The 15,151-nt window shown below is 57.8% G+C and overlaps 6 protein-coding genes across 6 annotated transcripts; 4 read left to right on the forward strand and 2 right to left on the reverse strand.

Annotated features, from left to right (window-relative positions):
• Positions 1-611: 611 nt before the first annotated feature.
• On the forward strand, positions 612-2,181 carry SLS55_002932 (uncharacterized protein; the record flags this gene model as incomplete). The annotated part of the gene is made up of 5 exons (XM_066774412.1): positions 612-1,025; positions 1,094-1,647; positions 1,709-1,801; positions 1,859-1,915; positions 2,145-2,181. 5 exons carry the CDS (start codon positions 612-614, stop codon positions 2,179-2,181), a joined length of 1,155 nt encoding a protein of 384 aa, XP_066634531.1.
• Positions 2,182-3,524: 1,343 nt separating this feature from the next.
• SLS55_002933 (uncharacterized protein) lies at positions 3,525-5,368 on the reverse strand (the record flags this gene model as incomplete). Its single annotated transcript, XM_066774413.1, has 2 exons — positions 3,525-5,121; positions 5,175-5,368. The coding sequence occupies 2 exons, from the start codon at positions 5,366-5,368 to the stop codon at positions 3,525-3,527; spliced, it is 1,791 nt and encodes a 596-aa protein (XP_066634532.1).
• A 1,460-nt stretch (positions 5,369-6,828) lies between these two features.
• SLS55_002934 (uncharacterized protein) lies at positions 6,829-7,694 on the forward strand (the record flags this gene model as incomplete). The annotated part of the gene is made up of 2 exons (XM_066774414.1): positions 6,829-6,833; positions 6,986-7,694. The coding sequence occupies 2 exons, from the start codon at positions 6,829-6,831 to the stop codon at positions 7,692-7,694; spliced, it is 714 nt and encodes a 237-aa protein (XP_066634533.1).
• Positions 7,695-9,302: 1,608 nt separating this feature from the next.
• On the forward strand, positions 9,303-9,993 carry SLS55_002935 (uncharacterized protein; the record flags this gene model as incomplete). Its single annotated transcript, XM_066774415.1, has 2 exons — positions 9,303-9,714; positions 9,797-9,993. 2 exons carry the CDS (start codon positions 9,303-9,305, stop codon positions 9,991-9,993), a joined length of 609 nt encoding a protein of 202 aa, XP_066634534.1.
• Positions 9,994-12,334: 2,341 nt separating this feature from the next.
• SLS55_002936 (uncharacterized protein) lies at positions 12,335-12,835 on the reverse strand (the record flags this gene model as incomplete). The annotated part of the gene is made up of 1 exon (XM_066774416.1): positions 12,335-12,835. One exon carries the CDS (start codon positions 12,833-12,835, stop codon positions 12,335-12,337), a length of 501 nt encoding a protein of 166 aa, XP_066634535.1.
• A 1,042-nt stretch (positions 12,836-13,877) lies between these two features.
• On the forward strand, positions 13,878-15,002 carry SLS55_002937 (uncharacterized protein; the record flags this gene model as incomplete). The annotated part of the gene is made up of 5 exons (XM_066774417.1): positions 13,878-14,049; positions 14,107-14,464; positions 14,517-14,563; positions 14,617-14,928; positions 14,983-15,002. The coding sequence occupies 5 exons, from the start codon at positions 13,878-13,880 to the stop codon at positions 15,000-15,002; spliced, it is 909 nt and encodes a 302-aa protein (XP_066634536.1).
• Between the last annotated feature and the right edge of the window lie 149 nt (positions 15,003-15,151).

Raw genomic sequence — 15,151 nt, forward strand, 5'->3', positions numbered from 1 at the left:
GGTGAGTACGTCTCTTCGGCCGGTGGGGATGTTGCTGGAAGAAGTAAAGAGAAACCCCGGGGTGAGGGTGGCTGTTTTCGCGCTTTGCTTTTGAGTCTTCTTGGTGGTGGAGGTCTGGAAGGTGGGTAGGCGGGTATGCTGCAGCGCGCTGCAAGTGATTGCTCGGGCGGGGAGCTGACGGCAGCTGAGGGCGACCGACAGCAAGATGAAGCCGGAACTCGGCCTCGGCCCTGCACGGAAACGCCAGCAGAAGCCACCAAGAAGCCGGAGTTAGGGAGCCAAGAATGTGTTGGGTGCGTGTCACCCATACCCCACAGTGTCGGGATGTGGGGGGAGCACCGCATACGCGCTGATCCACTCTCCGTCCGGGGCACCCGTTGTGGCGCCCTTGGTGCGGGCCCCCTCCTCTTAGCCCGTACAACATAGTACCCTGCATGTGAGACCAGCAACTCGAAAAATAAGCAGCCATTCCATCTTTCTTTTGAGCCCATTTGCATGCTTACTCGCCGATGATCTGCTCTGCCTCCACATAGCTCTTTTCCATTTCCACTCACTCGCAGCAATCAAGAAAACTGTTGGCACAGAAAGAGCAGGGAAAACAAGAAGTAACAATGACCGACGACACAAACCGGGCCCTCGCCAACGTCCGCTCCACCGCAATCGACGGCCGCCTACACAACGTCTACTGGCGGCAAGACCAGCTGCGCAATCTGCACAGCACCCTGGTATCGCACGAGGCCGCCGTCCTGGAAGCCACGACCAAGGATGCGCGCAACATCACGCTGGCCGAGGCAAAGGCCGAGTTCTACCTGGCCCTCGCCGCCGTCAAGCAGCACTTCCTCTCGCTGAACCCGGAGCGCGAGCTCGAGCACGAATACCGCGTCGCCCACGGCCAGGACGCGGCCGACAGGCGCGACCCCGCGGGCATCGTGTACATCGAGCCGCAGTCGACGCACACGCCCTTCTACTCGACCATGGTGCCCCTGGCCTCGGCCATCACGGCCGGCAACTGCGTTGTTGTGCAGGTAAGAGAACAACAGAGAGCCCGTCCTCTTCTTCTGTTGCGGCTGACCAACCCGACCCCCTGCACCAGCTCGAAACAACACTCCAATCCCTCCCGCCCGTGCTCCGCCAGATCCTCACCGCAGCCCTCGACCCGGACGTCTTCGCCCTCGTCCCCACCCGGCCGCCCCCGTCCTTCTTCGCCGCGCCGCCGACCGTCGTCTCCGTGCTCCAGAACGGCGGCGGTGGCGAGGAGACGACGCCGACCGGCGGCGCTCCCTCTTCTTCCCTGATCTTGTCGCCTGCCTCGTCTCTCGCCGTCGCCGTCGTCGAGCGCAACGCCGACCTGGGCGCCGCGGCCAAGGCGCTCGTGACGGCGCGGTTTGGCTTCGGCGGCCGCTCGCCGTACGCGCCGGATGTGGTTTTGGTGAATGAGTTCGCCAAGGAGGCCTTCCTGAATGCCGTTGTGCAGGAGAGCATTAGGTACATGGCGGCGGGGGAGAAGAGCAACGGGGTGGCGAACGGGAAGCTGGGCGGCGGCGGGAGAAAGGGCGGTCCGAGCGCGGTGGAGGAGCTGAAGAACGAGGCGGGCGTGAGGGTGGTGACTGCGGGGTCGAACGGGGCGATTTTGGACGTGGAGAAGAGGTGAGTAGTAGTAGCCCGAGAGTGAAAGAAGGAGGTGTGGCTGACGAATTCGGGCCACCAGGGACTCGGCCGCATTAGGCAGGAAGATCGGCGAGCGCTGCCTGGTCGTGCATGCTACCACCAGCCTGGACGACGGCATCGACCTGACGAACCGGTAAGCACTAAGCCGCATCAATTCCCCGATGATGCATCTACTAACTCGCAGGACCAGGATTGCCGGCCCCTCGCCCCTCGCGACCTACTTCTTCGCCGACCCGGCCTCCTGCAAGTACATGAGCCAATTCACCGCCGCCCATCTCTCCTTCGCCAACCACTTTCCCCTCGACCTCCTCGGTAGGCAACCCCCCCTCCTTTCACCTACCCCCAGCTGCATCACTAACCTCCCGCAGTCGGTCCCGCCGCACCCACCACCGCACCGCTCGATACAACAGACCGCTTCCCCCCATCCCTCTTTACCGTCGCCCGCCCCCAATACGCCAAACCCTCACCCTTATCAGCGCGTCTCTCCGGAATCTTGCAGGCAGCAGCCTCTAGCAGCGGCAGCGGCAGCGGCAACAGCGAGGCGCTCAAGTCCCTGAAGACGGAAGCGACGAGCGCGCTGCCGCCGAATCGCCCGTACAAGAAGAACATCGGGTTCTTCGAGCAGGGAATCATGCTCGGCCTAGGCATAACGGCCGTGCCGCTGCTGTCTGGGCTGGGTTTGCTGACGTGGTATGGGAGTAGGACATTGTTGACCTATTGGAGGGGTTGAGTTTCGAAACGGGCGTGTGCTTAAACCGTGTTTAGCGAGCCGTGTGTAGTTGGGTTTGGTGTATTGAAATTTCTAGTGGCAGTGGAATCTAATATCTGCATGAACTTGTCCGCGTCCGAGACTAGACTCACATTCGCATCCCGACGTTGGATTCGACTACCTCGTCTCGGGGCTACTATCCTCCTCTGCGGGCGGCAAGCGTGGCCCACGCAGACTGGTGTGAGATGCCTAGTACGTAGTACGAGCAGTAGGGGTAGTTGTAATGAGTGTCGTATTCTATAAGTGGGGTGTTGGTGAATAATCTTGAAGAACCGATCCGGGACATTCTCATGATATTCCAAGGTGAAGTCGAGAAGACTGTTGTATTGCGCTGTCATAAGTCGGAACGACCTCTTATAGAACTCTAATATGTTCTTATCGTCCTTGTCCTTCTTCGCTTGAATTTGTCGCTGCTCATCCACAGATCGCAAGATGTCGGCCTGCCATTCCAGTGTTGAAGTTACAGACCCCAGCAGTTTCTTCCATTGCGGTCCCAACCGAACCATGCCCAGTTGCTCTGGGGTCATCAGATCGTTGGAAAGTGTGTGCAGGATACCCGCCTTCATAGGTAGCTCGCTGAGCTTGGACAAATCGATGTTACCGAAGGCATCCTTAGTTGCTTGCTCCATGGTTGGGGTCTCCTTAAGCTTGCCATCGCGAATGCGCTTTTGTTGCACAAGTCGGGGTACCTTCAGACACTGGGACGTCGTCATAGTGCCTCTCGTCACCCACATAGTCGGGATCATCATTCATTACTCTATCGCGCAATGGACTGCAATGTCCCAACAGAGATTCTATCATGGATCGTGGTGAAGAGCGATGTACCAACACGAAGGGAACTTCATTGCTGCTCCAAAGCACTTCAGGGAGAAGCTTCAAATACATGTTCACCGAACTTCGGTGACGGGAGCACCATCCAGGAGCACCCGCCAATCCCAGCCCCGGAACCTGACACGAGAACATCAGAAGGGAGATCAGCCTGTCCTCTCTTCCAAAACATTCAATTCTCCGACGGTAGCAAAACCCCCTAGTCATCTAACCTCTAATCCCACCACTCACCCAACCAACCCCCTACCACACTCCCTCCTCACGCGCCAAACTTCGGCGGAATGACGGGCAGCGTGACATAATTGCTATACTTCGGGCCGAACACGACATGATTGACGCCCCTCAGCTTCTCCTCGCTGCGATCGACGGGATGCACGTGTTGGAAGATGCCGCAGCCCTGGGTGTCGCCGCTGGCGACCTCGAACACGAGGCGGCCGCCCCTCTCGACGACGACGTTGGTCGGCCACACCTCGACGTCGACGGCGTACACCTCGCCGGGGATGACGGGCCGGCGGTCGGTGCTGAGGTACTCGCGCCACGGCAGGTGCGCGCGGTGCTTGGGGTGCGCCGGGTTGGTCTTGCGCAGCGACACGCGCAGCCACCCTTTGGTGAGCGGGACCGGGTCGCCCGCGGTCCCCGTGTAGAAGACCTCCTTGCCTTCCGGCGAGAGGTGGCGCAGCGTGACGAACAGGTCGATGTCGCTGGGCGTCGGCCCCGACGCGTCGGCGCTGACGGCGACGTGGAGGTGCGCGACAACGTTGCCCGTTATCTCCGTCTCCGCGTCGAACGGCGGCGTCGTGAATTGCACGAGCGCCGGGTTGTCGAGGGTGCCGAGGGCGCGGTAGGACAGCTTCTTGGGCGGCGTGTGCAGCGGCTCCACGCGCGTGAGTTGTTGGTCCGGCGTCAGGTAGAAGTTCGTCCACTTGGTGCGGGCGATGGGCCACTCGTTCTCCGTGCGGCGCGGGTAGGTTTGCTCGGCTTTGGCGTCGTTGAAGCCGACGTCGCCCTTGCGCAGGACGATGTCGACGGGTGGCACTTTGCCCTTGACGGACCAGCCGACGCGGTCGTCGCCCTTGAGGAAAGCATCCAGGAAGCTGCGTTGCACCTCGACCTCCTCGTCGTAGTAGAATGGCAGGTCGTGGCGGCCGGTGATCATGCGGAGGTACTTGAACTCGGAGCCGGCGTGCACGAAGCCTTCGACGTTGCCGCGGAGGTGAAGCAGGATGCCTCCCCAGTTCCCGACGGAGAGGAGTGGCACCTCGATGTCTGCCATGTCGTACTCCTTGGAAGCGTAATATGCATCATCGCGATAAGTGTTCTCCGCATTGTCGATGTTCTGGTCTCGGCGATTCTTGGCCATTTCCTCCTCGCTGAGATCGCCCTCAATGGTATCCGGGCCCCAGTTCCTTGCCGCGCGCCCGGGCCGTCCATATTGATTGGTGATGACTTGGCGGTCCCACCAGAACTTGATGAAGCCGTTCGACAGGATGCCGCCGTGCCTGCAGCGGTCGCGGTAGTAGTCGGACATGCCCTCCCACGGCACAATGGCCGACAAACCCTTGGGCTTGCGAGCTGCCACGCGCCATTGCGAGCCAGCGTAGTACGAGATGCCCAGCAAGCCAACCTTTCCCGACGACCACGGCTGCTCGGCGGCCCATTCGACCACGTCAAAGAAGGCCTCACTTGTGCCGCGCGACATGGTGTCGAGCAGGCCGGGCGATTGTCCCAGACCGCGCTCGTCTGCGCGCACTACGGCATAGCCATGACTGGTCCAGAACTTGGGGTCAGGTGTTTCCCAGGCGGAATGGTCGGAGTGGTGCTCGGGGTTGACTTCGGAGTACGACTTGGCGTGGAAGCTTGGTGTTGTGTGAGCGCTGCCGGTGCCGGGTTGCGGGGTAGCCTGGCTTACTCTTTGTAGTGGATGTCCTTGCCGTACGGGCCGTACGTCACCAGCACCGGGACTTTTTCTGAGCCCTTGGGACGGTAGACGTTTACGCGGCACAGGCCCTCGCTCGACTTCAATTGCACCGTCGCATTCTGCTCGACAATGTACGGGAATGACTTCTCGTCGATTTCGTAGAGGTCCTTGATTTCGTTCGGCATGGTTGCAAGGGCGTCACGGCGGCGGCAATGAGGGAGTGGGAGTCAATGGGAGAATGCAAGACGACGATGCCATTGTTTTGTTATGTACCAAAAATGTCCGGCTTGACCTACGCAATTGCCGCAGAGCTCGTCCGTCGGGTTGCGTGCTTAGCTGCATGTGGCGGCCAAGCGTCTGCTTCGGGATGTGGGGGAATGGTGCGGGAAGGAAGGGGGCCAGCACAGGGCGTAGCGGACCGCCGACCGAGGGGGGGTCCGTGGCCAGTAAGAAGACATGGTCGGCTGGATGCCAACGCTGTCGATGTCCGGACGGAGCGAGCGGGGAGTGAGAGGTGAGGGGAAGAACGCGACCCTGACCCTGCGGCGCTAAGTAAGCATCGGACTTAAGTCATCGCAACGCGTGCACGGACCCGCTGCGACGCGTCGACGCGTCTCGTCCACACCAAAATCACCGTACATACAATCCACCGTATGTGGTCCATCAACCCGAGACTCGTCGGCCCTCGTTTGCGCTCCGTTCTGAAACACGATGCCCGGTCGTGCTCCAAGGCGATCTGCCGCTGGAGGCTCCGCTCGCTCCTCAGGGAGCCCTGCCTCCCTACCCCGGCGACGCGTTGTGTCCCAACCACGGTCTCGCCGACAAACCACACTGACACAGTATGAGAGGGGCGTACCGCTTACTGCGCCCACAATAGAGGATTCGGAGGATGAATTTGATGAGCCACGTCCTAGGAAACGGAGCCGCAGATCTACCCTTCCTGGGAAGACTGAGTCGCAAAATACCCTTACACAAATCGGATGGGTTTCCACCATCCCACCATCAGATAGCGAAGAAGATGGAGGAGAAAATGAAGCAGGTGGCACGGAAGAGCTGAACGACAACTCACAAACAGATGCGGGGGAGGGTGGTGATGCAGCTGGACCGGCTTCAGACGAGGAATTCAACGGATTCTCCGATGGTGAAGAATTCGGACCTGGAGATGCCGAAGATGATGGACATAGGACTAGCCAAAAAGGATCTGGAGTTTGTGAAGAGATGAACATGCATGAAGAACCAGGGGAAAGAGTGCAACCCGAATCTGGGGCTGGACGTGAACAGCACCAGAGCCGACCACCGCATACGCCACGCAAGGTCCGCTTGCTTGAAATTCCATCTTCGCAATCTCCTCCCGTCACTCCGCTGTCAGCTATCCACACACATGAACGACGGAGGCTATTAAGGTCTCCATTACGATCACTCTCCACGAACCCTCAAAGCCTCTTGGATTCTCCCTCAAGGATACAGAGAAACACACCTGGATCGATCCGCCGAAGCATAAGAAAGGTGGTTGCATTCAAGGATCAGCCTTCGGGCTCTACAAATAAACGCCGTCCATATTCACCGGTCTCAAGTGGGGTCGCTGATAGCGAGGATGAATACAACGACGACGAAGACGACGACGACGAAAACGAAGATGTCGCCGATGCTGTGGCTGGAATAGACATTGGTCAAGAAACACAAGCCTACATTCGCCGCATCGACTTTCACTGCGCCTCCGCGAGAGCCACAGCAGAGCCTGGCCATAGCAAAGACAGTACACAGGAGGGAGACCAATCTCCACCGGCCAGCTCCGTCAACAGATCCTTCAACTTCGATGAAGGAGCCCATCAACATCCGCATATGCAACCCGAACTACCAGCACCAGCGTCGTCACAAGAAGCCCCACCAACAAGCCACCCCTCCTCTCCGACCACTCCTCGACCGATCAAACAAGAGCCTGAAAGCCAGCATGAACAGCAGCAGCTCCGGAGCGCCATGCAGGACCAGCAACAACCGCAGCTCTCCTCCCCCGTCCGACCCTCGCAAGCCTCCACCACGTCTGCCACCACCACTCCCACGCAAGCCTCTCGTCGTCCGCCCATCATGTCGGACCCTGCCGAAGTTCCTTCCTCGCCACCGCCACCTCAATCTTCCTACCTGCCCGAGACCTACTGCAGTCACGTCTCCGCCGACGACCAGATCCCGCCCTCGCAGCCCACGCAGTTGCATCTTAAGCAGATACTGCTGCAGCCATCAACGCAGACGCAGACGCAGACGCAGGATGACGACGAGGGCGCGGAAGAGCGCGACAGGGTGCCTGATTCGCAAGAAGGGGGGCAGCACGAGGAGGTTGGTCAGGAGGGGACAGGCGCGCAAGCAGCGAGGGGAGACGGTGTGAAGGGTTTGGTGATGGCAACGCAAATGATGCAGCAGGGGTCGGTGGGGGAAGAGTTCTCGTTGCCCCCGCCGCCGCCGTGGTCGCAGACGCAGACGCAGTCGCAGACGCAAGAGACGATGGATGAGGAATAGGCGCGAGAAAGACGGGCAAAAAAGTGAAACTCGTTTTGACTAACTTGGTCCACTGCCTGGCAGACGTCTTGAATTGGAGAAAGTGGTGAAACGGAAACTCCTATTCAAGAAAAGAATTTGTTAGATATATCAATGTGACACGCGAAGTCATCTGCACCGTAATGCATCTAGACCGGCCCTTCGCATGACGCCAACTTCTCCAAGGAGTGAGTTGCGTGCCCCAAACGGCGATTCAATGACTAAGCAACTGAAGGAATCGGTGAGACATGAATCTTGTGTAGCTGATGAGTAGTTTGGCAGAAACAAGTCACATGCTTCCACTGATGGAAGGTGAGCGGCGCACGGTAAGTCGGCAAGTTCTCCGCTTCCTTCGGAGAAAGTCAGCATCTTTCATGCAGCCGATCAGACTTTCGGGCCCTGTCGATCACTTCAAGTGTTCCACAGGCCCGCGTGCGCGAATGCATGACGATCTGGTGATCATACATCTATCTAAAAGGAGCTATAGATCCGGGCATTGGTAACAGCATCTTGTTGGAGAAGTATAGCAAATTGCCGATATCAAGAATCCAGGTTGCTCCGCGTTGTTGAATGGCCTCGGTGCAATGTTTGTGGACCCAGCTAGACAAGTGCTGATTCCAATTGGGAGAGTGGATACCTGTAGGGGACGTCTTGGTTTAAACCAGTTTGTCATACTTTCCCGAGTTGGCTGCAATGGGAACTTCCGAGCAGGCCGATGACTTGGCTGCGGGAGTGGTACCAAAAACCACAGTTTGCGACTAAGAGCTGAGAGCTGACTTCGGCCGAGGCAGCTTCGGATTCCTCCTGCAATCGTCGCTTGCGTGCAGCCATGAAATGGAAGTTCACTCAGGGAAAAGGAATGAAAGTTTCAATAAAATGTACATGGAGTGTCTCTGAGACTGTAAGCACTACAAGGCATGGGCGCAGTAAGCTGACTTTATGGGATGTTTGAAGCAGAACAGGGATGACATCAGATGTAGCTTGCGGCTGAACAGATTGCGGGGTAACTTTAAAGTTTTGGCGCCTCCAGACACCCTTCAATTTCCCAGATGTGACCTGTAAACTTTGGTTGGATGATGGTTTAGCAAGGCTTGAATCCGCCTCGCCTCAGCCCGGCGATGGCGGAGGGGACCCGTGGATTCCACTCCCGTACGAGCTGCTGGGATCCGGACGCCACAGGCTAGAACATGGCCTAACGGTGACAGGCACCAAACAATCGCGTTCCTGCATCTCGGGTAACTGCATGGGTTCGGAACGAGCAGGTTTGGCAGAAGATCATTACCCACAACTCTATTGCTACTTTCCTAAAGGGGGGGTGGTTCGTCCTTTCCGTGCTGATGCGCTTCCGCGCTACTGGCCGCTTGCAGTAGCTGAACTATGCCACCAACAGCGAGAGTCACTTGCTCTTGCCTGGCAAGAAAGTGTAAGAGTTCTTGCATCATGGTGATGCGGGGTTCTTCCTGCCATGAAAGGGTTAAATAGCTGGTCTATGTCAACATTGATCTCATTCTCCAGGCTCACCTCCCAATATCGAAGACCCCATCTTCTCTCCATATCTCTCCAAGACCAAGCACTCCCCAATTGCCCAGCATGAAGTTTCTCCCTCTTTTGGCTCTCTTCGGCCTCACCATTGCCCGCGCTATTCCTGGCGATTCGAACGATGACGATTGCGAAGAATGCCCAGTCAACGGCACTCTGCCCGACTCGTACGTGTCGGCCTCCGCATTCTACGAGATCAGCGAGAAGAAGCCCAACAAGCACTACCCTCCCTCGCTGAGGGCCAAGGTCACGCCGAACGATCTGTGCTTCATCACCAACCTCGAGCTGCCGCCCTCGGCCTCGGACAAGGTCTGCACGCTCGTGTTCCTGTTCCCGACGCAAGAGCAGGCCGATCAATCGTACACCTTCTCAGGCCCTGGCCACTTCACCTTTACCGGCTACGCCACTGGCGTCGGCGCCAATGAAACCACCACCTACAACAACCAGCCCGAATCGGGCCCCAGTAAGTCCTCATCCAGTCATCTGCTTTTCATAAGATCAAAGAGCCTTGAAGCAAGCGAACTCGGCTGACCATATCTACGCAGGCCCTCCTGCCCCTCCGGAGATGGTGCCCGGCAACGCCTACACCATCTACTCCGGTCCTTGCAGCACCCCCGACGAGGGCACGACGACCGTCAGCGGTAGCCTGTGCAGCGCTGACACCACGCTCAAATTCACGCAGAGCGAGGGCCCCGGTTGCCCGCTGGGCTTCTTCGTTGAGCTTACTGACTTGGACGAGTGATGGGAATGACCAAAAAAATCCGGGCATTGCCGGGCTTCGAGCTCTCTTTTTCTTTGAACGGTAGCACAGCTTAATGGGAAAAAGTCAATCCTTTTACTTTACCGACTTGCTTGCCTTGCATAACCTCCAGTAGTGATGCACCGTACCATCACGTAAGCAATTCCTCCCGGAAATGCGACATGCAGACGGCGTCCGGCCGAACAAACCCGCGCGCGTATTCCCTCATCTGACATTCCCGGCCGGGAGTAGTGACCTCGTCTCATTCCCGTGGCCTTATACCCATGCTATATCCATCCGACGTTCGAGGAAAAGTCACCCTCGACGTCTGGCGGTCCGATTGAGGGTGAGATCCAGGCGCGCCGATCCCCACGATCTGATCCGATGCCACTAAAAACAGCCACCACGTGAAGTAGGTCCGAATCATCCGCGCGCGTATCGTGAGTTTCCGACGTCGCAAAGGGCGGGCGGTTTTCCGATGGCGTGGGCGGAAAAGAAGGAACAAGACACCAAATAGTAGTGAGACTGATTCCGCACTGCCCTCGGGAAATACCTACGCCGGTTCTCGGCCGGCCCCGATTCCCCTTTCCTTGCCCAATACTACTCGATCCGTGCCGCGTGGGACGAAGACAGGTCCTTCATACCGAGGTTTAGGGGTCCCGACGCAGCCGATCGGCCAAGCCTTAAGTGTTCACATCATGTTTTCGAAGTACATTTGACTCTAAGCACTTTTGAGAGAATTAATAGTCTGGTGTGCTGGATCAAGAAAGTGTTCGGAGAGCCGCAGCCGAACCGATCTGAAAAGGGCAGGTCCGAGAAAGCAGTCAGTCACAGCCTCCCTGCAGCGCTCTTCCGTGTCCACTGCGGCAATACTTAACGGACTCCACCAAAACCCATACGCCATGCATGAGAACAATTTAATTTGCACTCACCGCACACCTGTCGTTGAGCTGCTGCCGCCCCCCTTATCCCACGCCGACGCTTCCCCGACGCGGTGGTGTTTCGATTCTTCCCAATGAGGCTTGGACAAGCACTGACGATCGATCCTCCGGCGGCGTCATCAGCGTTGACGCAACAAGGCTGACAGTCCAGCCCTACGCCGTGCCGAACCGTCATTAATTACTGCAGCGCTAGCTTCATGCACGCGCGCGCAAAAGCCAAGCAAAATTTTTCCTTCCCTCTTCCTTTCCATCAATCATCCACCGCTTGCCGCCGGCCGGTCAGATGCACTAACTTTTCAAGCGGCCGGGCGGCCGGGCAGATCGTTTAGCCGCGGGATCAGCAAACCCCAGGATTCTTCTGAAGTGGTTTTGACGTCCATCCATCGGGCGGGCCCGCTCGCGCCTGTCGTCGGCCGTCGGTCGAACCGCCGTTTGATGCCCTTAGTGGTCCATCCATCCGATTAGGGGAACAAGCTCCGCGGAGTACCGAATTGACTGGTGTTGACCGGTCTGTATGGGAAATTTCCTCTCATTCTCGGATCGCAAGCCGTGCGTGCGGTGTGTGATCCCTAACAGATCCGTCGGGAGATGCGTAGCAAACAAATCTTGCTGATCTTCCGAGTGTTCGCCGGGTCGATGCTTGGGTGGGAGGACCGAGCCAAAATCCAGCAGGATTCAGGAAGAAACAACCCTAGAGGATTTGCTCGGCGGCACTGTTCACGAGTCAACACCAATCAGCCACCAGACAATTAATTAGATACTAGAACATTGTCGTCCTACTGGCGCTACTAAACTTTCCTGTGAACGTGTGTCCCTTGTGGAAAGCAGTCTAGTCTTGTCTATCCCTGAGACCTGAATCGCAACCCCTCCATTGTACATGTGGGCTTCAGATCAGGCGGTCAGCGATGACGATTATCGTGGCTTCCCCATCACCGCTAAGTGTTGGCGCATAGTCTATCGATCGATCGAGCTCTGCCTCAAGCTTGTTTGAGCTACACTGTTCTCCTCAATTCCCAGATGAGATCTGGTTCAATTGTAGGTGTTGGACAGAGAGCCTCCGTCCGCCCTTTCGTCGCTGGTCGCCGAAAAGTGTCCGAAAAATGGTTGTCGTGCACCAATGTACCATTGTAGTTCCCAATTGGGAGGATACGAAAACGCCGTCGTCCACTCGTTTCGATTTTTCGATTCAGTCGTCCATGGTAATCTGCTGGTCCAGCAAACCTATTCGTCTTTTCGAATGGTCTGCGTGTACGCGTCTTGAACTCAACACGATGCTGCAAATATTTTCCCTTCCCAATCCTGCAAAGGGACTCCATGTAGGTTCCACTCTGACCATCGTCATCGTACAGCCAATTGACTGAGTGATGGCGCTGGGTCTTCACCCAGCATCTCCATCAGGCCGTCTAGTCCTTCAAGGCGTGCTTCTCCTTCAGCTCTTGCCAATCCGCGCTCCCAATGACCATGTTCATGAAACAGAAGCCCGCATCCTCCGCCTTCACCCAGAAAGCGTCGGGCGTGCACCCCTCCTCTTCCTCGTCCGCATCGAGAGTGACAAATAACACCGCCCCACCAGCCGCCGGGCCAACACCCGAGGCGGCGACGAAGAAGTGGAGCGGGTTGTACTGGTAGCCCTTGGACAGCTCGACGTGATGCCGGATGACCGCTTCCAGCTTCTGGCCGGCGAAGTTCCAGTGGCCCTCGGGGGGTGGCCGAATACACTCGCCGCGGCTATATGTGTCGCACTTGGATTCGCACGCGTCTTGTAGCCGGATGAGTTCTGCGGCGTCCTGGATGGGGGTGAGGGTGTATAGCGCGGCCGGTAGCAAGGAGACGGGTTCATCGCGCCAGTGCTCCACTTCGGGCATCTGCGGCGGCAGGGCGAGGACGTCGGTGTCGAGAGACATTGTTTTGCTTCCTTTTGGAATGGGGTAGAGAGGTGGGAGTGGTCCGACTGCCACGGGTAATGGAGGACTGGTGATGACGACGTTCCAGCAAGAGTGGCAGAATAGGCTTGAAAGGAGTGATAGTAGGGATTCGGGTTGGTTCAGAGGTGGGAGGAGAGAGTAGAAAAGGAAGGGTCGTCGAAAATTTTGAAGGATTTGGTCGCGCTTGAGCAAACAGACAAAGCGCTCGCTTACAAACAGACCATGGCAACAAAGGAAGGAGCAGGTGGTGCGTCAGAAAATGTAAAGGACAGAGGAAATAATGGCAGGAGATAGTGTGAGTTCAGCATTAGCCGATGGAGGCGTCGCAGCCACCGCCTATTTCTCCCTTGGACCGTGAGGTAGCCGCGGAGGCGTGCGTGGCTAGCCATTCCTCGCAGACCGACACAAGGGTGCGGCTTGGAGGCGCAGTACAGGGCGTTTTTGTAGCTGTACGTGCGAGAGTCCCGAGACGAGCACAGCTACCGTGACGCACGCAACGCTAGGCATGAGTGCAATCGGACCGTGGCACTGCCGTGCGATTATCCGCACTCGGTGGGCGCGTGATGGTGTGTTGGTGTCGCCCGGGCTGGGCCAGCTGCCAGCGGCCGGCGCGAAAAACCTCCGCCTCTGCCGCGCCTTGCACGTGCGCACCGCTCTCGCGAAATACCTGGTACTGGTACGCGGTTGGCATTCCTACCCGTCTCGTGTAACGGCGGTATGGCTGCAGCTGTGTTCCTCACGTGTCGCCAAACCTGCCGTCGCGCGACCTGCCTGCCCCCGCGGCGGGTGCGGGCGGGGTGACCCAGTCCGACAACACTGGACCGCTGTTATGTCATCCATCGCGGGGTTGTGGGGTGGCACTGCAGCTTGGGATACCAGTGTTATAGAGGAGGCTGCAGTCCTGAGTCCTGCTTTCCCTTCGCGTTGCATCAGTCCAGCCCTTAAGCCCTACCTCGTCGCGTCGTGCCTCCGCTAACCTCCTGCCCGCCGCCCCGCCGGAAGCATCTCCACCACGCCAAGCATGCCTGACAACATCAACGCCCGCGATGCCCTTGTCAATCGCCAGCTGCCAGAGATGCAGCTATCGGACGGCTCGGCTGCCTCGATGACCGGCCCGCCGCCGCCCGCGCCCCATTACCTTAACGCCGAGGGCCGAGCCCGCTACCGTTTCTCTGTCGAGGGCAACGCCATACGTAAGTGAGGTTACATGTTCCCGGTAGTAGATGCAAAGATGAGCTGATCCCCCGCAGTAACGGGCGGTGCTGGCACGCTCGCGCTAGAAGGCGCTCGCGCCCTTCTCGAACATGGTGCCGCTGGTGTGGCGCTTTTCGACATCAATCCAGCCCACGCCGCTGAGCAGATCCAGAAATTACGCGAGGATTTCCCGGACCAGGAGGTCGTGGCTAAAAAAGTTGATGTGACTGACCCAGAGAGCATCAACGCTGCCGTCAAAGAGACTGCGGAAGAGCTCGGCAGCGTCGACATCCTTGCATGCTACGCTGGCGTCGTGGGATGCACCCACGCTCTGGACATGTCGCTAGACGAATGGCGCCGAGTCATGGACATAAACTCCACTGGTGCTTTCCTGTGTGCGCAAGCCGTTGCCAAGTACGTATCTTGCAATTGGTCAGCTCCAGATCCGTCGCTGACAACGCGATAGGCAAATAGTGGAGCAGAAGACCAAGGGCTCCATTGTTCTGATAGCCTGTAGGTCAGCCGTGCAATCATTCCTCGAAACCGAGTGCTGACTTCTTTGACAGCCATCTCTGCCCACCACGTCAATTTCCCACAGCCGCAGGTAGCGTACAATGTCTCCAAAGCTTCAGTCGTCCACTTGAAGAACTGTCTCGCCGCTGAGTGGGCCGGGTATGGGATTCGCGTGAACACCATTAGCCCGGGCTACATGGACACGATTCTCAACGAAGGACCTGGCATAGAGAAAGCGCGCAACATGTGGGCTGCTCGCAACCCCATGGGACGGATGGGGATTCCTGAGGAGCTCGCCGGGCCTCTCATCCTGCTGACTTCGAATGCGGGTAGCTACATCAATGGCGCTGATCTCCTCGTAGACGGTAAGTCTAGTGGATGGGTGGACTTGAAGTAATGAGAACTAAGTGTCTTCGCAGGTGGTGCCATGGTTCTTTAGTCTGCAATGACAAGAAGGCGGAAAGTTGGTGTCCAAAAGTTCAGCACAAGGTAGAGAGAAGATCCAGAGACGTACGAATGATCCTGTGGGGTTGGCGCTCTTCATGCCTGCCAATGCAGATAGGGAAATTACATCCAGAAAATTGTCTT

The sequence above is a fragment of the Diplodia seriata genome, assembly GCF_021436955.1.
Source record: "Diplodia seriata strain FDS-637 chromosome Unknown scaffold_3, whole genome shotgun sequence".
Lineage (NCBI taxonomy): Eukaryota > Fungi > Ascomycota > Dothideomycetes > Botryosphaeriales > Botryosphaeriaceae > Diplodia > Diplodia seriata.